The sequence below is a fragment of the Festucalex cinctus genome, chromosome 4, assembly GCF_051991245.1.
Source record: "Festucalex cinctus isolate MCC-2025b chromosome 4, RoL_Fcin_1.0, whole genome shotgun sequence".
NCBI lineage: Eukaryota > Metazoa > Chordata > Actinopteri > Syngnathiformes > Syngnathidae > Festucalex > Festucalex cinctus.
In genome coordinates, this window is record NC_135414.1 from 16,581,751 (window position 1) to 16,604,535 (window position 22,785).

Here is a 22,785-nt window from a genome sequence, read left to right on the forward strand (position 1 = left end):
AACTACACAAGTGCAGCTTCAATCCCTTTGTCCTTCTTGGAAGATGACGTTCAAAGAAAAGGAAGGTAAATCGAGCACGGATCGAGTGGAAAACACACCTATTTTTGTTGAATTAAACTAACTAACTAACTAACTAATTATTAACTTGTGATGGCCCAAGGTGTGAGATAACAGGAAATCATAGTAAACAAAAACAACAACAAAAAAAGTTAACAAGAGACATCCTGAAGAGTGTACTTGGCTCCCTTCATATAGCAAATTCAGCCATAAATGCATGTCTTTAGTTTGTCCTCCTTTTCAATGAGATCTTTTAAGATGATGGTCCTTCCAAACGCTCCAACCATATTGACTAATACAACAGAATGTTCATAGCCTCTAGAGTAGTGTTTCCCAATTTTTATTGAGCCAAGGCACATATTTTATATTAAAAAAAAATCTAATGGCATCAAACAAAAATTGAGAAGTGTCAGTAAAACAGGACTAAATCTTATACGTCAAGGAATGACGCATGGCAAGAAACTAGCTGCATACTAGGTTTAAGCGATTGTGAAGGTGTATATTTAGACTGAAGTTGAGTTTTACCTTAAACATCTCTACACAGGTGACGTTCTAATTTCCGCATGTGTCTTGCTACAATGATAAATAAATACATAAATAAATAAAAGAACGAAAGGGAACGCGATCATCGGAATTTAACTCCAATTTGAGCAAATGGGACAGACTACAGTTTGAAAAGATCTCCCAGAATGTTTTTTTCTTTTAACTTTTGAGTTGATCACGCCCATTGCTCTCTCCTCTTTCGCCTACCACAGGATCTTTTTGCATTTCTGCACCATTACGTGGTGGTTGTATCTGCACTTATTGACAAGAAATAGCTTAGGTAGTGCACCTCTTCCAGAATGGCACACCCATGGCCAGATATCATATTTGCAGTGCATCCATACAAGTGGTCACTACTTGTCTTCATTTCTTTAGCATTTTAACCCCTTCAGACCTTATAGATGATTGCAATGGGCATGACATATTTGCATGTCTAAACCAATAAAAACGTATAATTGGGATGATGTCAACACTTCTGGTTCATGATTGGATCATAGCTAACCAATCACAATCGCAAGTTGATTTGCATGATGTTCTTGTTAAAAATGTTGCATATAAGCTGTAAAGTTACAACATGTTACAGCCATATTATCCTGGCGCCCACTATAAGAAAAACATGAGACAACCCCTATTTTTTTTACCCATCTTGTTCTTAAGTGGGAAAAGAGTCAAAATCAGTTTAAAAAATAAATAAATTGCCAAGCAGAAAAAAAGTGAGGGGCTGAAGGAGTTATATCCTCAAATGTCAACGATGAATGCCAAGGTATAATACATTTTCTTGTTCTTACTGTACATACTCCATCCATTTCTATACCATTGATCCTTTTCAGGATCACAGTGATGGAAACCTATCCCAGCCAAATTAGGGACAGACAGCCATTCACAGTTACTGGCTAATTCTCTCCGTAAGTGTTTTCCAGTGATATGTTTGATTTTTTACAAATCACAAGAAGCACATTCAATTCCCCATCTGTTCGATTGTGTTTGGTCAGGTTGACCGTCACTGAGCTGACGATGAGCTGAATATCATAGCAGCCTCCCTGGGGACATGCCTGGGCATAACAGGCATTGAGCAGGCCATCTTTGTTGATCGCGTTCTCAATGCCGGCTTCTCATCGCTTATGAAAGCTGGGGCTATCAATGATCCGTGCAAGAACACCAAACGATTCTACCGCGTCAGGTCCTGTTTGTGATGCGTTCTGGCTTGAGTCATAAAAGGACTGCAGCGTTGGAGTTGATGGCGGATCCACAGTACCGACTCGAGGCAGGAACTGAGCCAAAGCTGGAACACCTCCGTCTCTGCCTTGCAGCCGCCGCCGATGGTTTCCCAGGCTAAGTAGTACCCCGTGCCTGACGGAGATGTAGACGCTGTATCCATCTGGCATGATTTGTTCCCTGAAAGTGCAGTCATCTCTGCTGTAGATGCTCTGTAATATAAATGGCCACATTTAATATATTTTCAAATAATCTGTTATGAACAAATTGAACTAGTCTCCAGGGTGCATTTTGTGATTTCACTCTCATATACCACAACAATGTATTTGAAATAATATGATCAAGATGTAACAGGCGCATAAATTTAAACTTACATTCACATTCACTGATATCTTCTTGCACTTCATATTGAGAGTGTTACATCAATACCTGTTACAACCTTCAGACTTTTATCGGCATCATTTGTCTTAAAAATAGCAAGGTAGTCAGTGTACCTCTGAGTCAATTGTCAAAATGTGTAGGACCTTGAAAATGAAGGCACATCTTTGGTAGATTAAATTGGCTGTAATTCATGTACTGTAATTCATAAAGGGTAAATGCCAATTTTTTGTAAACTCTCAAAGTTGGAATTCTACCCTTGACACTACACAATCACATTCTTTTGTTTCATTTCACATCCATTGTGGTGGTGTATAATGGCAAGGCTAGGCAGCTTTAGTTATTTAGAATATTTCATACACAAGAAAACACCAACAAACCCAACACATTCACAAGCAAAGCAGAGAAAACAAAAGTAACTTACAAACATTACTACATTAACATACACTGACAGCGTATTAACACATTAACAAAAAAAATAACAAAAAAAAGTAAAGTAAATTAGAATAGATTTCTAAAATAGCTATAAGGAATTGAAATTATTTAAAAATGTTTAGAAGACCTTAATCAACAAGAATTTGCAAATATTCAAACTGGATTTAGAAGCTTTAACACTCAGGGCTGACTTCAATTTCCATTGCCATCTTATTCCATTTATGTATGTACATCGGAACAGCTGAATGCAGTATTAACATTTTACTTTCATTTCTGAAAGTAAAAGTTTGTTGCCCACATGAAGGTAAAATCATGAAACAAAATTCGTCTTTGCTGACAATTTCGATAATTCCATGAACAACATACTGTATCGAGCAGAAATAGACCAGTAACAAGTGTGAATTCTCAGAGGATCCAGAGGACGCCCAAAGATTAACACACCAATTTCCAATATGCCTTCACACAACAGATCCGTCTGCATAAATAAATAAAATGATAAAGCTTGTTTGAACTGCAAAATGTCTTCTTGAGTTAAAAAAAACAACAACAAAAAAAACATCAAATCAAATACCGTAGTTACATTTCAAACATTTTTTCCTAAAAGAAGTAATCTGTAACATCGTGATAATGTTTTGGCTTGAAGCACACAAATGGTATTAAATTAATTCAGTTGTGCCATGAAGTGAGTGGAAAAACGCACATGCTGCTGTCTGTTGATTGGGAGATATGTCCCTTTCATTTCAGAATCATTGCTGTTCAGGCTATTTGCATCGGATTACAAAACACTTCATAATCGTCTATTCCTTTGCATTTGCTACCTACTACTGTATGCATGTGCGTGTGAATGTGAGGCTTAAATTGTAAAGCGCTTTGGGCACCATATGGTGTACTTAAAAGCGCTATATAAAAAGCAGTCCATTTACCATTTTTACCATTTACCTAACTTTAGATTTAAAATATATATATGTATAAAAAAAAATCTCACTAATCTGTCAAGATGTCATTCAGTTGTTTGAGTAGGAAACAAAGTACATCATTAGTATATCATGAAAATAAAAGGAAGGTGTAGCAAATGAGGACTGAATTCCTGTCAAATCAATGAAACTCCAATGTTTTGATATTTATGGCAGAAAGTAAAATTTTAGCATTTTCCATTCTTTAGACAAATAAGGCCTTTTGATTAAGTAAATAAAAAGTCACTCAAATATTGCTGTTCTTTCAGTTCTTCGACATCTGTTTACCTTGGCAGCAGATGATCTATTCACAGGCCAAGGTTATTTTTGCTGGCACTTTTCATTCAGGTTTTTTGCTTTGTAAACATATCCTATCCTTTACCAAGCTGGACAAAGGTTGACGAACCAAACGCCTGTTTGAAATGAATCACTGGACATCTAGTGTTGTCTGAATACAGATGTTTACAGTTGCATGCAAAGAAAGGTAAATGGTGAGCGGCTGTCACTCACAGCACATTTGTTCTGTAACACACACACACACGTACATCCCCCCACATCCACACGTCACCCAGCAAATCTGTGTTTCTTGGCAATTTCTCACATGGAATAGCCTGTGCTAACATTATTGCACAAGGGTTTTCTAATATTCATTAGCCTTCTGACGCAATGAGCACACATTGTGCCTTTAGCACAATGTGTGATAGTTGCTGGAGAGGGGCCTTGACACACTTATGTAGATGTTGCACCAAAAAACATCCACATTAACAATGTACAGAGTGTATTTCTGATTATTTTAAAGTTATCTTCAGTGAAAAACAGTGCTTTTCTTTAGAAAAGGACATTTATTGGTGACCCAAACTTTTGAACGGCAGTGTGTATATTATCGACTAATTTGCATAATTGTTATGGATGCTGTAGGAGAGATAACATAGGAGAAAAATAACATCACTGAAGAGGCATAAAGTGAGTTAAAAAAAAAAAAAAAAAAAAAAACACCCTAGATGTTTAGAACTTCAAATAAAGTTCTGTTTTTGTTTTTTTTTTAATTGTCCCTTCTGTATTGTCTAGACCAGGGGTCTGCAGAAATAATTTTTTTGTATATATTTATTTTAAATTTGTATATATATATATATATATATATATATATATATATATATATATATATATATATATATATATATATATATATCCCACCGGTCATTGTACAGCAACCAACAAGCCCTCCATGACTCCTACTTCCACATCTCCCACAGTCTCTGTAGTACCCCTAAATGTCTGATACTAGAATCACCCTTGCTTGAATGCATTTAGAATGTGAGAGAAATGTCATGATCCGCCATTGTAACACTGACCTAAAAAACAAAAAAAACAAACAAAACTGTCCATCTTAAAAGTTGATAGTCTACCGTACTTCAGTGATTGTGTCACGGCTATGAAGTGTGGTGGAGGACCCAAGTGCAGGAGGCAAAGGTGCTCAAAAAGGTGTAAATTTGCAGCTTTAACGAAACCAGGAAGCGCCGACACCAGGGGAAACGAGCAAACCTAACATCGATGAATGCACGCTGCAATTAATTCCGTTCTCGCAGAATTACTGACCGTTTCCGTGTTGAATGTTGAACCGTTGAGAGGCGCTTCGCGCACTTTTATCAGGTAAAGATGTTCATGCTTTTTTTTTTTTTCTCCTAAGACGAGACAGAAGACGACATTGTCGTGATTGGTCAAAACAAACGTGCACAAGATGCCGCATCGTCCAATCAGCTCAAAGAATTGTCCAGAATTTGCGAGTAAATGACCCTGGAGCAGTCCCAGATTGATAATGTGAAGAACTCCCTTGAGTCAATCACAATTATCAATCTGGTTACACTGCCTCGTTTGTTTAAAAAATAACAAATCCACATAAACACACACAAAAACGGAGAAGTTGATTCCGGAATTCTTTGCTTGTTGGGCATCTTACTGGATGTCGGTGTTTACACAGAGATAATGTCATTGATGAGCACATTGTATCATGTTATTTGATCATGATTTCATAAACCTTAACTAGATTTAATTTAGTTATTAAACACAAACAATAACAAATCAACATAAATCGTCATTTCTGAATGGGCTCTGTGCCACTTTTTACAGGAAAAGTTGGGCCCCAAGGAAAAAAAAGGTGAAGAACCCCTGAGCTACTTGTTTACATAGACCCATTTAACTTCCATCCATTTTGCGTAGTACTTGTCCTTATTCGGCCCATAGGTTAGCTGGAGCCTATACTGGCTGACTTTGAGCAAAGTGTACTCCACACCAATCAATCACAGAGTACATATAGACAGATCACCATAATGTCAAATAAAATGACATCCAAAACACAACATCTAAACCCTGAACGTCATTCAAATAAAACTGTTGTGGGTTCCAGGTATAAAGTAAAATTATTGTGGGAATGCTGTAGCATTCCCACATATGTTATTGTAATTTTTATTCTCCACACTTTTTTTTGCCGCGTAACAACTCCCACATAATACTACCAATTTACACTGTTCAAATTTCAACTAGCTTCAAAAATTTAAGCCTCCCGGGGTATATATCGTCGGATTCCACATTACTTACAGTATTTGCACAATTTAATGTTTAATATCAACCATTCATTTTCAATGGGACAGACATTGAATTTTTTCTAAGTATCATCTTCCACGCCCACTTCCATACGTATAACTTATCATCATTACCAGGTGTCTGATACTGCTCGGTGGCACAGTTGGTAAAGCGCATTGTCCAAGTAACCAGGAGGTTACAATTTCATAATTTAGCTCTCAATGTGCTTTCAACATTCCCGCGCAATTTCTCCAGAAATTGCACTTAGTCTAGTTAATCAAATAGTACTGTATTCACATCCCGTGTAGAACAATACTGAAACACACTTGATTACTTACCGATGAGTACAGCCTTCCATCAACATCCATGCAAAGAAACTGTGCGGTTTCAATTCCTCTGATAACAATACAGCCTGGATCCACAGGACGAATCTCCAGCAGACCTTTTATCCACATATAATTAAGTAGAAACAGTAGTCAAGAGCAATATTATTGGCAAACACCGCATTTTGCACTGTCAAATTCGGACTTACTATACAGATTTTGGTCTGCAGAGCCGAAAATCTGTCCATCTTCATGAATCATAAGATGTACTCCTGCCCTGGCAGCATACAGGTGCCTACGGCGAACTGTCTCGCTCCAGCTGTTGTGTAAGTGGGATTCCAGGTTTGAAAGTGGTATATAAACAAATGCTACCACAACAAATAAATTAACACCTAATATATTGACCTTATGTACAAGAAGCATGATTCTTCAAGACCCCTGTTTCTATCCTTTCTGCTATTGTTCCTTTGATAGTATAAAGTACTCTTTCCTCTAGCTAGCCTTTTAAATGTGGTCCTTATCAGTTAGTTGCTGATAACCTTCTCCCCCTAATCCAGTTCCAAGAAGCATTCCAACACACCCCTTCACAACCTCCAACTAAATTGTTGGCCTCTTAGATACCCAACTACTACAGTAATAAAATACCGTACAAAACTTTTGATTACATAGATTACAACATACCGTGCGCCCTATAATAATGCGTCATCATCAATAACAAATCATCTTTTTAAAAATGTAAATCTGGAATATCTCAGGGGTCCGTTTTAGGACCATTACTTTTTAGCCAGTAAATAAATGCTCTTCCAGAATCATGCACTGGAGCTGGTCTTGAGATTTACACGGATGATATAGTTGTTCTATATGTGTTTCCAAATTTGGAGGCTCTAGTCCGATGGCATGAAAATTCACGTTTGATATTTAATTGATCTATTTTTCCTTGAGAAAACATCCTACAATGACAAAACTTGATTTAACAATAAACAACCAACCAATTGAGCAAGTTTCAGAGGTTATTAACTTGGCTTAATGATGGATCCTCTGATTAAATGTGACAAACGTGTAACAAAATTAGCCAAAACTAGAAAAGCCAACTTCTACTGTTTTAGATTCATTCAGGACTTTATAACATTTGATGCTGCCACAATATGTGTGTACACACTGATGTTCTCATACCTCAGCTACTGTGTCACCTCGTGGTCGCAGGTAAGTGCAATTTGACAAAATCCTTTTGAATTTATATTTGTGCAATTAAAATATTGGGGGAAAGGCCAACAAAATCAGACCATTGTCATGTTCTGGAAGATCTGATTATGTGTAAAAGCTTTAACAATTACATTATATTTGCAAATTTTTCTGAGTAATTGCTGACATGGCAAAATTCCTGAGATTCTTTGTAACATGATAAAACCTTTTACACGCACTGCAAAAAGAATCTGTTGGTTACACATTAAAAAATGATGGCAATTGGTTGCACATATTGGAAAACATGCTTCCCCAACATGAATATGATTTTATTTTGTGCAATATACATATTGGTAAAACAAAATTTTAATGCATGCAGCCGATGCTCATACTTTTAATGTAAAAGCATCAGATCTTTTTTTTTTTTTTTTCCCCCCAGTGTGTCAGTGGTTTTGGCGACTAGGCGTGCAGCTGGAGGGAACTCCAAAATCATATCTTATAGTCCGTGTAGTTACGACATGGGACGAGCTCCCCACTACCTTAAAAGTAATGCAAAATTATAGTCTAAACTGACATAATGTGTACGGTAACTAAACATCAGGCCTGTACTCGTAAGGGTTAGGGTGCATGTGTTTGTGTCCTACTCTGTGACTGTTTTAATGCTTGTTTTGTGTGCGTGCGTCACGTGCGCGGTGCGTGCGTGAGTGCGTTGGTCTAAAAGTCCTTTAAGGGCAGGTATTGGAAATTAGCACAAGATACAAATGCTATGATGCTGTACATTAGAGATTGTTTCTCGTTCATGTTGTAGCATCTTTCCTGACTCAAATGAACATGAAGTGAAATGAAAATCATATTGACAGCACTTCTTACAGAGGGGACTTACACAGTTCTTTACATGTTTATGAATACAGAATCACAAATATTTTTCAGTTAAAGCCCAAAAACACAGATCAAGTCACACTGGAAAGCCTTCCTCAATAAATCTGTTTTTACACATTTTTTTTTCTTATTTTATTTTTTTTATGTGTACAAAAGAGGCAGCTATGAGCTCATGTGTAAGTGAATTCCACAATTTTGGAGTAACAGACTGCATCTGTTATTATTACTTATTCTGGATTTTATTATTCATTAACTATTAGTTTTACAATAAAATATGTGTGTGTATGTGGGGGTGTGTGTGTGCGTGTGTGAGGTAGTCACCTTGGTGGTGACGTATGTGTTATTTAAATCTTGTCAATTCTTTCACATAACTGCATGCAGGTGGTTAACTACAACTGCCTGTGGTGGCGGTTAAAAGTGGCTCTCTCAAATATTGATGTTTATTGCATGTCGGCTTCAGCTCTATGTAGTTTATGGTGTTGTTTGTTTTCCATTACTTTTTAACTTGTATGTAAATGCTCATCAGTGTATCGGAAGCACAGGCCAGAATGCGATAAGAACAGAAAGAAGTCTGTTGTTTGTCTGTAGTGTGGAGTGACCCAGTGTTTCCACGAGTGTGTCCACTCAAATTTGGAGACTTTGCCCGGTAGACAAATAAAACATGGCAGAATGTATTTGGTGAAATTTTATGTCATATTTATTTTGAAAACTGATCAGCATATAGCATGCAAAGTGCTTACCAAATTTAAGAAACTACCACCCAAATTAAAAACACAAAAACACTTGAGATACAGAAATTACTGTACGTGCAACCACACCTTGAGGCCAAACAGGTTAAACCACTCCAAATCACTAGATTGAGGCAAGGGGTGACTTCATAGGATTAACTCAAAGACCGATTATGTTATTGTGCCCAAAATCATTTCAAAGTCATTATTAAGTTTTAATCTCATAAGTAGAAGTAGCTCTGGTTTTGAGTGGGAAACTGTTGCTCCATTGTCACCAACCCATGGCGCCACTTTCCACATTCATTATGGCGGCAACATTTACGTACCTGTTTTGGAGCAGGGCGTGATCTATTAGATTACACGTATATGACGTCACTATGGGGCGTATTCATCGTCGTCTCGAGGTTCTCATTCCAAACCAGAAGGTGGTGGTAGTGTAACAAAACAATAGTTGCTGTTCAAACCAGTTGAGTCGTTGACTGCAACCCGGGGAAATTTTGAAAGTTGTTTGATGTGGGCGTTGGTCCCTTTCACTACTTCAATAATCCCATTTCGTGGAGTGGAAGTTCTCTATGGCGCAAGAAATGGATGTTGACCGATCTGCAGGAAGAATGCTGGATAGAAGCAAGAAGAAAAACGCCATGGTTGTAGACTTGGAATCGCCTGTCATAGGTGGTGACGAAAGTAACAACATTGTGAGTTCTGAAGCGGAACACAATATGCAGTATGTACGAGGTATGTGCTATTTCTTACGCTTCCTTTTGTTTGGTAAATATGCTGGAGTCATCTTGTCATTTTACCCTTTTTGTGGAGTGATCTGTAATCACTCACTCACTCAATCCACATCGTCTTTCCATTTTGTTTTTAAATGCTGCAGCTCTCTTCCAAAATGAAGAAGCAGCAGCAGATGATGATGATGATGATGATGATGATGATGAGGATGATGACGACGACGACGACGACGACAGTAGCACAGACAACTCTATTGTTGCTAAGGCAAGGACCCAGCTTCAGAGATCTGGACGCAGTGGCGGAATCAATTCAAGTTTACCAGACACATTCCACACAGGCCATCTCCTGTTTTATGAAAGGTTCAAAGCCTACCAGGACTACATACTAGGTAAGAACAGTTACGATCTTGGTATGGAATTATACAGCGAGGTCCGAGAAATGTGAACCCTTCATAAAAGTCATTCAAACCAAAACAATTGACAAAGTCTTTAAATTAATACAGCACAATTCTATCTAATGTTTGTTTTTATTGGTCATAAATATAAATTAATGTAAACTTTCACAGTGCTGGACTGCGGGGTAAAAAAATATGTGAACCTTTGGATTTAATAATGGGCTAATCCACATAGAGTACTGGTAATTTCAAAGAGTTCACATTCTGTTCCTTGCAATTGTATGTGGGTTGGCCTCGGTTTACCACACATGGTACCTATATATACTATGTTTAGCATTACACACTTGTGTACCGAACAAAAATTTACATGCAACAATTGTTTTTTTTCTCCCATTTTTTCACACATTAAACTCAAATAACCAAAACATGTTCTATGTGCATAAGTCTTCTTTGCCTTAAATACTGTTCACAAATCTGTTTAAATCTGTCAGTGAGCTCGTTTGCTGATAATCTATTCACTCAATCTATCAAAATGCTGAGGACAGCTTTGACCACATCAATAGGCAAGCCTAAAATGTGGATTGTTACCTTATTGGGGGAAGAGCGGGTGGAGTTCATAAAACCTGTTAGGATCTGGTGTGACCAACATTTGCATAGACCCCCATCCCGATTCAGATCATTTGTTTTAGACCTGGATGATCACAGTTTTTGAATTCAGGGGAAGTCAACTCAGAATTTAGGGTTATCTTAAGAGCCGGTTAAACCTGCTTACAGGAATCTCCCCCAAGTTGTTGATTGTTATGTAGAATGTCTGGCAAGTATGCTGGCCATGCAAGAACGGGAATGTTTTCAGCTTTCAGGATTTTTATTTTAATTTAACACAGATCCTTGTAACGTGGCTGTGCAATGTTATACTGTAACTGTGATGAACGGTACAACTGATGTTTGCACTATGTGAAGCCAATCCCGGTCACACCTGATACTGATATTTCTTGAATATGCTGCCCTACTATCATTAAATAACAATTTTTTTCCTTTTCTGCATATCTATTTAATTATTTTTTTCTTTGAAATGGTTAGGCGACTGCAAGCCTTCAGAGGTCAAATCCTTTACTGCTGACTACCTGCAAAAAGTGGTGCAGCCATGCGGTTGGCAAGCTCTGTGGTCTGCTGAGTGTTTTGATCTTCTGGTGGAGGTGAGGCATTGCATGTATTTTTCTGTTTTTATTTTCAAATGAAAATTAATATTCAAAAAGTCCCTCCTGTCGCAGTTAGAATAGTGCTGATGAAAAGTACATTACAAATTGAATCTGTTGTTGTTGTTGTTGTTGTTGTTGTTACATATTCTGCATTTTGCTTTACATAGTAAATTGATGTTCTGCTATTCTGTACATAGTGTCTTGTTTTATATACTTGTGTATAATTTAATAAATGACACATTCAATAAAACATACATGATTAATGTAACTTATTGGATTCAATTATAAATGTAAATATTCACATTTTTACTAATGCACCAAGTAAGAGAAAGACATTTCTACTATTTTGCAGCATTGGTACTTCTGGGAATGTCTTCCATAAAAGTAATATTGGTACTGCATGAAATCCTTAACTGAATCGAAAATCAATGTGAATCGAATCGAATCGGGCCCTTATGAATTGAATCGATTTTGGAAATCTGAATCGATACCCAGCCTTACAACAAACCCACACTGATTCCAAATGTGTGTGTAGTTGCATATTGATTCAAACGAACCAATAGATGGGCATTATTTCAGGTTTGTGATGTGGAATTCAGCGATCTAAAGGCTTGTGTGAAGCCCGTGCTTCCTCTACAATGTGAGGTCAGGGGATGTCAAATTAACGAGCAAGCCGTGGCAGAGCTTTTGGAGGCCACCCAGCACAAGGTCCCCCTAATGGAGCTTAAGATTGTCTATGAAGAATCAGGAGACTACGACCAGACGGCCTTGGCCATTGAGCATCTCAGGTAAGGCTTTCTCCAATTTACTGTGTTGTGTAAAAGGAAGCAACATTTTGGTAAAAGTCTGCTAGCTAGCCTTTAAAAAAAAATTGATAGGAACTTATAAATGCTGGCAAATAGCTCTGCAAGATTGTGTATTTTCTTAGTAGATCGTTTTTTGAGCTGGATGTGTGCGGATATACAAACATAAAAACATGTTGTAGCTGCTCCTGTATTTTGGCTGTGCCATGAATGCAGTGTTGACATCCTTAGATCCTCTACAAAAGATAGGTAAGGCCTGATAGGACTCCTCAGAATCCCAGAACCAGTTAGTGGACACCAGCGGTAAGGGATCATCAAGCTGAAGAAGGAGTCCTAATGGGCCGTTTCGACCTGAGGTACTCCGGAGGATGCTAGCGTGTACTGGCTTGGCCAAGCAAAACGCAGCTTGGACAAAAACTTGGGTGTGGGAGGTGATCGGTGAGGTCATGGAAAACAACTTCTTCAATTTTTTAAACATTTTTTTTATTTCACTCTTTGGAGAAAAAATAAAATAAATGAAGGGGGGCCCGAAAGAAGTAAAACTTTTGATATGTCCCTGATCAACACAACCTAATGACAGCAAACAGTCAAGACGTTTTCAACATAATCATTTTACAATTAATTCAACATGATTTTGTGCTATATATGTTTGTCTGTTTTTAGTCATTGTGTTTTTATCCGTTTTTTTAAAACACCGATAATGTGAATGAATGATAATGAAAATGTAAATAAAAACAAGATACAACGATTTGCAAATCCTTTTCAATCTATATTCAATTTAATCATCCCTGCCAAGCCAACTCTCGCGATTCAGGTGGTTACTCCACTACAGACGTCACGTCAACTTCAAATTGACAAACGTTATTGTTTGGAAATATAGTCTTATTTTGTAATTGATGCCCAACATGATATCAACTGTTTGGTGAACAGGTTGGGTTAATATTAAACAGGTGAATGTGATTGCATATAAAAGGAGCATCCCCATTAACTGTTGAATTGTTGACAGGCAAGGATGGGACGAGGTTTACCAATTTGCGAACAATCACATGAGCAAATAGTCCATCAGTTTAGGAACGTTTTCTCAATGTACAATTGCAAGGGATTTAGGTTATGTTATGTTATGTTGTGTTGCGTTGTTGCGCTGCATTGTGTTTTAGACACTCGCCACTGTACTTTCAGATTCTTCTACAAGCATGTCTGGAGACTGTGGGATGATGAAGATGAAGACGACGACTTTGACTACTTTGTCCGTTGTGTCGAGCCTCGTCTTAGACTGTAAGTGTATCGTATCATATTAGTGATTCAAAATATATAAATATTTAGAAATCCTATTACATGTCTCTTATCTCAGGTACTATGACATCTTAGAGGAAAGAGTCCCAGCAGGTCTTGTGACAGAATACAAGCTCGTATTGGAAAAATGTACACAGTGCTTTCAGCAGTTTTCACTGCTACGCAGAAGCCTCAGCAATGACTTGGACTCAGAGCTGGATAATATATCCATGGTGGAGTGCTTGAAGCTCTGCGACCAGCTGGAAACATTCAAATGGAAGTTGTACTTGATTGAGAACCCATTGTTACGGCAAGTGAAATGTTTCACTTGAAATGTTTACCAATTAGCTCCTGTATCCTCTTCTAATCCACAAGCTGTTTTTAAATTCCAGATATGTTCTGGGCTACAAAGGTAATCCTCGACATCAGTCCATCCAAAGTCGTGGGCTGAGGGAGTCGGGCATCAAGGTTGCACATGTGGTCACATCCTCCTGCACCACAAATCAACTGCATTCCCTCCTAAATGACAGACTTCTACATCACTTTTCTTTCGAGGACACTGAAGTCCAGGTACCCACACCGTACCGTCGCAGAATTACTTTGTTTGCTCTGAGTGTTGACTATACCTTGTCAAATTACACCAATGAATGATTGTGACATCCTGGTGTCTTTTGTTGTGTAAGAAATAATATACTTTAATATACAAAAGTATATAGTGCTATTATCTCATTTGCTCCCAGCCATTTTCACAGAAGCAATCCCATTCGCTGTTTTACTGGATTTTGACGGATTTTGCAAGGCCCACAGAATATTGTGTTCCATTGCTATAAAAACATGGAACCTATCAAAAGAGAGATTAAAGTCTCTTCTTTCATCTGTCTTAAAATCCCAGTTGAGTAAACTACAAGTAAAACTTGTGTACGGTTGAATCTATCTGAACAAATAGTATAGTGGTTAGTGTACTCGCTCTTTAAACAGCAAGTCCCTGGTTCAAAACCAGGCCAGGTTTACTATTATTTTCCTCATCCTTTCCTCTCTCTCTTATTCTCTCTCCTCCCCTCCTACGCCACGATTTCTTGCGGCAAGGAGCCGTTTTGTTTCAAATGTTTATTGAAGAATTGGCTTTTGTCAAGTTGCATGGCGTACTCAGAGGAGTGCTCAAATGCAGAGCTACAACAACAGACTGCAGTCGGCTCGCCGGGGACGCAGCAACCACACGGGGTCTTACTGAACCGGACGTTTTACTTCCGCGTTAGAAAAATAACCAGCAAAACGCCTAATGTTTCATTAAAAATTACATCGCCATGGTGCCGAAAGTATGATTTAATTATTATATGCCTATAGTTAACTGTTGGAAGGGTGTAATCCCTTTAAATATCTTGTCTTTGTAGTGTATTCTACTAAATATCTGTTGGACGTGATTTGCAAATCATTGTATTCTGTTATTATTTATGTTTACCACAACATCCCAACGTCAACATTGGAATTGGGTTTGTATATGAACACGACTCAACAGAAATCTAACATTGCAGTAAAGTATCTTGTGATGGCGCACGCACAAACATGCTAAAATGATTGCCGCACAGTTTGGCCTCTTTTATGTAATACATTTACTGATACTTAAATTTATATATTACTGCACATAAGCTTGTATATATTATAACAATTTAAATACAGTGGTTTTGAGCTGTTCTTTCAGGACTTTTTTTTTTTTTTTTTTTTTTTTTCTAGTTTGCTATAACCGAGTGCCTTTGTAATTATGTGTGTGTTTGTGTATATGTAGTTCCATAGAGACCCAGTTTCTGCGGCGGATGGGTGCCATCAGGGTGACATGGTCTTTGTTCTCCCGGGAGTGTACAGTGTTACCAGCTCCATCTTGCTTCCGGACTCCGTCACTATAGAGGGTATACAGTTTGAAATATTAGGATAAAGGGTAATAACTGTCCAGTGCATCCAGAAATTATTACAGATCTTCAGTTTTTCCTTGTGTTTTTTAGTTACAGCCTCATATATCACAGACTTGTACACATTATACCACATCATGACAATGAGAAGAAAAATTGGAGCTATTTGCAAAAAAATTTTGAGGGGAAAAAAAAAAATCACATTATACTGCAAGGCTTGAAATAAGCGGATTTGCATCCCAAGTTTTTGAGTAAAAATTCGCATTTTGTGCCATACTCAAAGACAATGGAACATAAAACTGCAAATTGATGTTTATGTGGGAAAATGCAGAGTTACTAAATGTTATAGAAATCCTTGGACGCTTACTCGGTACGCGTGTAATACTTTGTGACTGTTCCAAATATTTAACAAATAAATAAATAATCATCAGAGTGGCCGGCTGCTACAGCCAAGTGCTTTATGGTATCCCGCTGCTTCCTCTGTGCGTGACTTGGGAGGCAGCGAATGTAGCAACCCTGATGTGTGCCTTATAACCAACCGGGTCCCACTGAGCAAGCAGCCTGATCTTTTTGTCACTAATGACCACAAGAACGTACTATATTGTAGTTTGACTGGTAAATGGAGGCTTTGCTTTCTAACTGAAGACCTTAGTCTCAGACGTGAACGTGTTGAGTCTCATCCTAACCACTTTTATATTCTACTCCGAACCGCTCCAGCAAGAGATTAGCATCACTTTTTGATGAGCCAACATAACCACCCTTTTTTGTTTGTTTGTTTGTTTATTCATTCATTTTTAAGAAATATGCATTGCAAACATTTCAAAACCTTTCTTTAGGTTGTCATGGGGTGCTTATCTTGAGGGAAAACCAGATTGATTTCATTTTGGACTAACACTATAACAAGTGCCGTTTACTACTTTCTGGATGCAATGTATATACAGTACATAGATTGGTCTTACACAGGGCATATTTATTTCACTGTTGACTCAACCTAATTCATATCCCTCTTAGGATTTGGACCCCCTGATGATGTGGTGATCGAGAAGAAGTACACTGGAGACTCATTTATTGTGTCTACAGGAGCTGATGTCAAAATGTCCAACATTAAGTTTATTCAATCTGATGCAATTGAGGGAATTTTATGTGAGTATCATGTTTATATAAAAAAAATAAAAAAAATAAAATAAAAAAAAACAACACAAAAACTGAAAACACCCCAAAAATACCCACAATTTATGTGATAATCCCAAAGTATTACTGTTGGGGTGTATAAATGCACACCTACTTGAGCAATTTTGCTTGTGTAGAATTAAACAACCAAACAGGTTCACAATACTCACTGGTTAACAATTAAAGCCCAATTGCCATTATCATGACTCAGGGTGTCTCTTCAAATGATCGCTCGTCAGTAGTTATAGACTAACAATATTATTAATTGCCGAGAACATTTTATCTCATTTCTATTCATTCATAAATACAGTCCATGCATTGCTTCAGTGGAACCTTCAATACCCACCTTCTTCTTCTTTTTCCTCTTATTATGGATATTAATGTATTATCTGTTTGGTGACCAGGTGTGAGAGAGGGAAGTCTCTCCATGGAGAATTGTGTACTTCAGTGTGAGACTACCGGAGTTGTTGTCCAAACATCTGCCCACCTGACTATGAATATGTGTGATCTATATGGATCCAAGGTAATTTGTTTAGTACAAGGATCAATTTTATATCTTTTGCATTTGTATTTTCTTCATCTGTTGCAGCAGCTCTTAAGTCCTAACCTTAGTCATTATCTAATAAAGCCTGTCAATATCTGATTTGCAAGTTGATATGACGTTATATGAAAGCGTGACATGCTGTGTGTTCTATGCAGGGGGCTGGTATTGAGATTTATCCTGGCAGTGTGTGCACTCTGGTTGGCAACGGCGTCCACCATTGTAAGGACGGAATTCTCATCAAGATGAATCAACCCACGGTGGGTGGACAAGTGTTAAACTTGTGAATTGTGTCCACAGGTGGTGGCATAGGAGAAAAGCGACAAAGTCTGATAAACATCAGACTTTGTTTGTAATTTTTCATCCTGGGACAAGTTTGTGAGATGATGAAATGTGGAAGAAAAAAAAAAGTGATGTGAATGCTTTCCCAATGCACAAGCAGCTTCTTTCTATCGACGCAAAGTAGTATGGGGAGATGACCTTCAGAATAACATTGGCATACAGATGTTGAATTATACACAGATTAGGCCGCCATTTGAATAAAGAAAAAAAAAAACATTGCAAAATGGCCTGGCACTATTGTATCATCTCTGGAAAACACGTTGGCCAATTAGGTATACAAACGTCAATATTGAATATTGTATCTTTCATAATACAGGATGTACGTGCTGAGGTCGAGGTGATCCCATCAATCACCATGGAAAACAACGTGATTCATAATAATGAAGGCTATGGGGTGGTTCTTGTAAAACCCAATCACGCTAAAGACAAGAACATTCATCTTGACAAATGTGCTCCCAAAGGTAAAGGCTTCAACTTTATCTTTTTTTTATTTTTTTCCCAAGACCATGTCTGCAGTGTACACCATGACACTTTCGTATCAAAAGAGTAATATCTTAATCAACCTTTCTTCTTCTTCTTCTTCTTCTTCTTCTTCTTCTAGAGGAGCAAGTAAAAGATGTTGAACAGGTACCTGAAGACGGACTGCAGAAAAGTGTTGCAGCACCAATCACCACACCAAGCCAAATGACAAGCAATTTAGAAGACGTGCCGCCCACATTGACAGAGAATACACGTCAGGCCCGCAATGCGAACTCTGCAAGGAATTGGCAGTTTTGTCGTCAACCGAGTGTGAACAAGCGCAAATCCTGTACCGTAGCTATGCAAGACCTGATTGACCACAAGATATTCATTTCTATTGAGGGAAATCAGTTCAAACGCAATGGCAAGGGTGATTTCGGCACTTTTTTGTACTAAGAATTCTAAAGAGATGATGATTAACACACTGAACTACAAATTTACTTAAGACGCTAATGCACTTTTTAAAAAATCTTTTATATCTAGCAATTGATATGCAGTCCAGGGTGTATATACACATGCCTCTTACCCCAAGTTAGATTGGATAGCTGCCAGCTCAGCTGAAAAGTAGAGCTCTAGAATTGTCTTAACTGTTACAAAAAAAATAAAATAAAATAAAAATCAGACCCAATATTACACTTGTGTGTGTGCGTGTGTCAAACTAAACCAGCTCAGTCCACCCTGTGACTGGGAGATCGTGGGTTGAATCCCTGCTTCGGTAGGTTGGAATTGGAGGGTTAGATTACCAAATGGTCTCTGAGTGCCTGCTGCTGCTCACTGACAATCTGTGGTACTTTATAAAATGTGGGATGTCAAAGTAAATATGTTAATTCAGTTAAAAGTAAATGAATTAGTTTGTTTCAGGAACTAAAATGTTAAAATATTTTGGAATAATGCAAAAAATTAAGGTTGGTTCAAGTTGTTTACATCAACATGAAATAATCAGGTTATACGAAGTCACTCAATTTCGTTTCTGTGAAGTCAAATATTTTACATGTGATATCTGGACATCGTTTTTTTTTTTTTAAAAAGGGAGTAAAACTTTTTACAGTGTGGACTTGATCTTGCGGATGTGCTAACCAGTCAGCCACCGTGCCGCCATGTTTAAGGTACAAGTGCAGCAGAGCAGCAAAGATCACAATATGACCTGTGGTAAGAGAAAAATACTAAATCAAAATTTTCCTTGGGTTATGTGACGTCTGATCAATAGATAGATCTGTCGGTCGGTCCATACATTCAGATACAAATATACACAATATATAATTCTTCAAAAGTAAGGTGACTGCAAATACTCATCTAAATGTTTGTGAGGGGTGTAAAAAAATGTCGTGTTCTGTGTAACAAAAAACTGATTATGCTCAGACTAGCTCAGTGAATCAGATTTGTCCTAAATATGCTCCTTAAAAAAAATCAAAAAAAAATCGGTTCCACATTTTTTTCGTTTTATTCTACACATATTTACTGGTGGTTCCTTAAATTTGAATATATGTACTGTATTATAAATATGCAATCAAATAGAGTTGCACAGATACAACTTTTTCGATAACTGATTCATGCTGATTTGTTTAACATTGTATTACTTTTAACAATTATAATTACCAGTCCATTAATTTCCAATTAACTTTTGCTACTTCAAATATGTTACTTGAAACATTATCTTACAGTACAGTGTCCCCTCGTTTTCCGCTGGGTTTCGGTTCCAAAAAATACCCGCAATAAATGAAATCCGCAAAGTAGTTAACTTTGTTTAACATTTATTATAAATGTTATAAGGCTCTGAAACACCTCACCACAGTTTTCTCATCGAGGCATTTACATTTTCTCACAATTCTCTCTTGTTTAAACATTCTCAATGTTAAAATCTTCATACATTTTATAAAATAGGTACATTACTGTAAAAAAAAAAAAAAAAAAAGTGAACCGCCTTATAGTGAGGGAATACTGTATCTGGAAATCTGAGCATCCCAAAAAGAAACTGCTTGACCGCCTGTTATCAATGGGCCACACTTTGAGAAACACTGCTCGACTATATCCAAACCTCTGTTCCCCTCGCTTTTGAGGCTCTTTTTCCCTTCATAGTCTTCAGAGGCTGTCTTCCTCCTATGTGGGATTTTTGCCCGTTTGGGCGCGGCCGTCCAAATTCTCGAACCACTTCTGCCTCCCTGATTTTTCCAAAATTGACCACACATGTGCCATCTGGTTGGTGACCCATTACCAGGTCCAAAGTAGGTAGTGAAACAGTACTTGTCACATCCCCGAAACCCCGACATGATGCAAAGGAGGGTGTGTCATATCCCTTCATTCCTGTGCAATGGCCCCAAGACCCTCTCTCTTTCTTCCTCACTGCTTGATGGATCTTTTTCCATCCCAGGTGGTTGAGCTCAAGCAGGTTGAGCACAATGCAGAAAACTCCCACACAGAACATAAACAGCAAGAAGATTGTCTTCTCAGTGGGCCTGGAAACATAGCAGTCAACTGGCTGGCTGCAGGGGGCGGAGGAGCATAGAAAATGGACCGGCACCTGAAATCCAAACAGCTTCCACTGGGCCACCACAAAGCCCACCTCGAGAACGGCACGCAAACACACATGCAAGACATAAAATTTGGACAGCACTCCTGACACGGCGTGACCTTGCGCACGTCCGTCCTTGTGGCTGAAAACGTGAGCCGGACGAAATGACGCCATGCTTTTGGGGTCTGCACACTGTAAGTCCTCAGTGATGCCACGAAGGACACGTGCCGGACTCTCATCTCCACGCTTCTGGGAGCAGATGGAGCAACTGTCAGTGTCACATCTCCGATCACTAGGGCCCGACCGCCCTGAGAACTCTTCTTCTTCCCGCTGCATCTGGATGGACCTTTGAGGCAGCTTGGCTAAATTGTGCCAGGTGTAAATGATGAAGCAGAGGGACGGAGTGGAGACGCTGATGATGTGAAAGACCCAGAAGCGAGGTTGCGAGATGGGCGCAAACGCATCGTAGCAGACAGTCGAGCATCCCGGCTGCAGCGTGTTGCACACGAACATCTCCTGCTCGTCCGTGTAGACGTCTTCGGTCGCCACGGCAACAACCAGCAGTCGGAAAATGACCATCACAGTGAGCCACAGGCGGCCGATCATGGTGGAGTGTTGGTGGACAGCATCCAGGAGACGTTTGAGGAGGGTCCATTCCGTCATGGTCGTCTGTGAGCACCTGTTCCCTTGGAACAGTCTCTCTTGATAGATCCTCCGCTCAGCTCCTCTTTACCTTCAACTGCTTGCAATTGCTGAAAACCTGAATAAACAAATACCCTGCCAAACTAAATATTCCGATTTGGGATTTGGTGTCTTCTCAGTTCTACTGATCATCTTTCGCAAAAACAAAAAAAGGTTGAGCTTCACTCAGTCTCTTCCAGGCTTTAAGTTGACCAGTCCTCTGCTTGAAGCTTCTCTCTTTCTGCCACCCTTCTGAGACGTGGCTTGCAAGAGCGCGCTCGCATCTTACCTCGATAAGGATGTCACTCGGCACACTCACTTGTCGCTTGTCTTCCAGGTCAATTTTAAAACCAAGAGACAGCCTGCTTCCTCCAGTGGAGGACCAAGTGATAGTAGCCACTAACATTCTTGACTGATTAGCCGTCTGAAAGCTAAAAGTGCTCTTCCATTTATAGGCTCTTGTGAAACGCTGCCAGATGACAAGTGAAGACTATCAGGCTATAGTAGATGATAATTAAACACTGAAACATGTTTATTGTATTTATTTCATTTTGGCAGGGGTAATTGTTTTGTGAGAAATGGAAAATACAATTTCAAAATGTTATGTTTTGACTGCTAACGACCACTTGACAATTCTTTCTCAATTCAGTCTCTCTCTCTCTCTCTCTCTCTCTCTCTCTCTCTCTCTCTCTCTCTCTCTCTCTCTCTCTCTCTCTCTCTCTCTATATATATATATATATATATATACTCTGTTCTTTTATCTTCCTTTGTTCTTTTATATTCCTTTTACTTTAAGCCTGGAGGCTGTTGAGTGCAGACGTGTTTGTTGTGCTCCGCAATAAATACGCCATACTTGGCTAAAGAAACTTCATCTTTCCGTCATCCATTCATCCGAATGCATCGTTAAGCTGCCAAAACTTAACAGGTTATGGGCCCAGGAGTGATTCGGAAGGAAAGTTGGTCAGTAGCTACCGTTTAGAAAATCGTGACGAACAGCGTGTAATGGACGGCTAATTAGCAAGAAGAGCTAACTAGCATCATGGATCCACGAGGATCAAGCAGGTTGCCTCGACTAACGTTCGACGGAGAAGAAAGCAAGTACGAGCGTTGGGAGACCAAAATGTTGGGACATTTCCATCTAATAGGGCTGAAAGAAACTGTGCTGGAAGAACCAACTACCGATGCTGCAAGAGCAACAGTCTATAAGAAAAATGCTGACGCATACGCAAAAATGATTCAACTCCTCAATGACAAAAGCCTCTCATTAATTATGATGGATGCGCCAGATGACGGACGAAAAGCTTTGAAAATATTGAAGGAGTATTATGCCGTAAATGGAAAACATGAATAATGTCAGCAGCTTGATATGAATTGCGGGTAGCACTGTGTCCCATAGGCAACATTACAAAATGGTGAACTGCTACGCGAGACAGTACTCTAAATCTA

The 22,785-nt window shown here is 38.6% G+C and overlaps 3 protein-coding genes across 5 annotated transcripts; 1 reads left to right on the forward strand and 2 right to left on the reverse strand.

Annotated features, from left to right (window-relative positions):
- Nucleotides 1-457: 457 nt before the first annotated feature.
- fgf19 (fibroblast growth factor 19) lies at nt 458-10,356 on the reverse strand. Of its 3 annotated transcripts, none has more exons than XM_077519368.1 (4): nt 9,600-10,356; nt 6,694-6,803; nt 6,500-6,603; nt 458-2,027 (listed from the first exon to the last, which is right to left on the reverse strand). In XM_077519368.1, exons 2-4 carry the CDS (start codon nt 6,743-6,745, stop codon nt 1,713-1,715), a joined length of 471 nt encoding a protein of 156 aa, XP_077375494.1. In that variant the 5' UTR covers nt 6,746-6,803; nt 9,600-10,356; the 3' UTR covers nt 458-1,712. The 3 variants fall into 3 exon arrangements, with proteins under 3 accessions (XP_077375494.1, XP_077375495.1, XP_077375493.1); XM_077519369.1 differs by lacking the exon at nt 9,600-10,356 and adding an exon at nt 6,890-6,929; XM_077519367.1 differs by lacking the exon at nt 9,600-10,356 and having other exon boundaries at nt 6,694-6,943.
- On the forward strand, nt 9,697-18,779 carry shcbp1 (SHC SH2-domain binding protein 1). Its single transcript, XM_077519365.1, has 13 exons — nt 9,697-10,008; nt 10,151-10,393; nt 11,480-11,595; nt 12,178-12,386; nt 13,581-13,676; nt 13,753-13,983; nt 14,066-14,243; nt 15,457-15,577; nt 16,589-16,720; nt 17,152-17,270; nt 17,447-17,548; nt 17,947-18,091; nt 18,232-18,779. Exons 1-13 carry the CDS (start codon nt 9,846-9,848, stop codon nt 18,543-18,545), a joined length of 2,169 nt encoding a protein of 722 aa, XP_077375491.1. The 5' UTR covers nt 9,697-9,845; the 3' UTR covers nt 18,546-18,779.
- Nucleotides 18,780-20,172: 1,393 nt separating this feature from the next.
- Nucleotides 20,173-21,321, reverse strand: gjd6 (gap junction protein delta 6). The gene has a single exon (XM_077518417.1). The coding sequence runs from the start codon at nt 21,319-21,321 to the stop codon at nt 20,173-20,175; it is 1,149 nt and encodes a 382-aa protein (XP_077374543.1).
- Between the last annotated feature and the right edge of the window lie 1,464 nt (nt 21,322-22,785).

Excerpts from the sequence above, each read along its gene's own strand:
- shcbp1 (XM_077519365.1), top strand. The coding sequence starts at position 9,846 with ATGGCGCAAGAAATGGATGTTGACCGATCTGCAGGAAGAATGCTGGAT. Across the intron at positions 10,009-10,150 it reads CAATATGCAGTATGTACGAG|CTCTCTTCCAAAATGAAGAA; the intron begins GTATGTGCTATT and ends TAAATGCTGCAG. Across the intron at positions 18,092-18,231 it reads TGACAAATGTGCTCCCAAAG|AGGAGCAAGTAAAAGATGTT; the intron begins GTAAAGGCTTCA and ends TTCTTCTTCTAG.
- gjd6 (XM_077518417.1), bottom strand. The coding sequence starts at position 21,321 with ATGACGGAATGGACCCTCCTCAAACGTCTCCTGGATGCTGTCCACCAA.
- fgf19 (XM_077519367.1), bottom strand. The coding sequence starts at position 6,907 with ATGCTTCTTGTACATAAGGTCAATATATTAGGTGTTAATTTATTTGTT. Across the intron at positions 6,604-6,693 it reads TGCAGACCAAAATCTGTATA|GTCTGCTGGAGATTCGTCCT; the intron begins GTAAGTCCGAAT and ends TGTGGATAAAAG. Across the intron at positions 2,028-6,499 it reads ATGGAAGGCTGTACTCATCG|AGCATCTACAGCAGAGATGA; the intron begins GTAAGTAATCAA and ends TTTATATTACAG.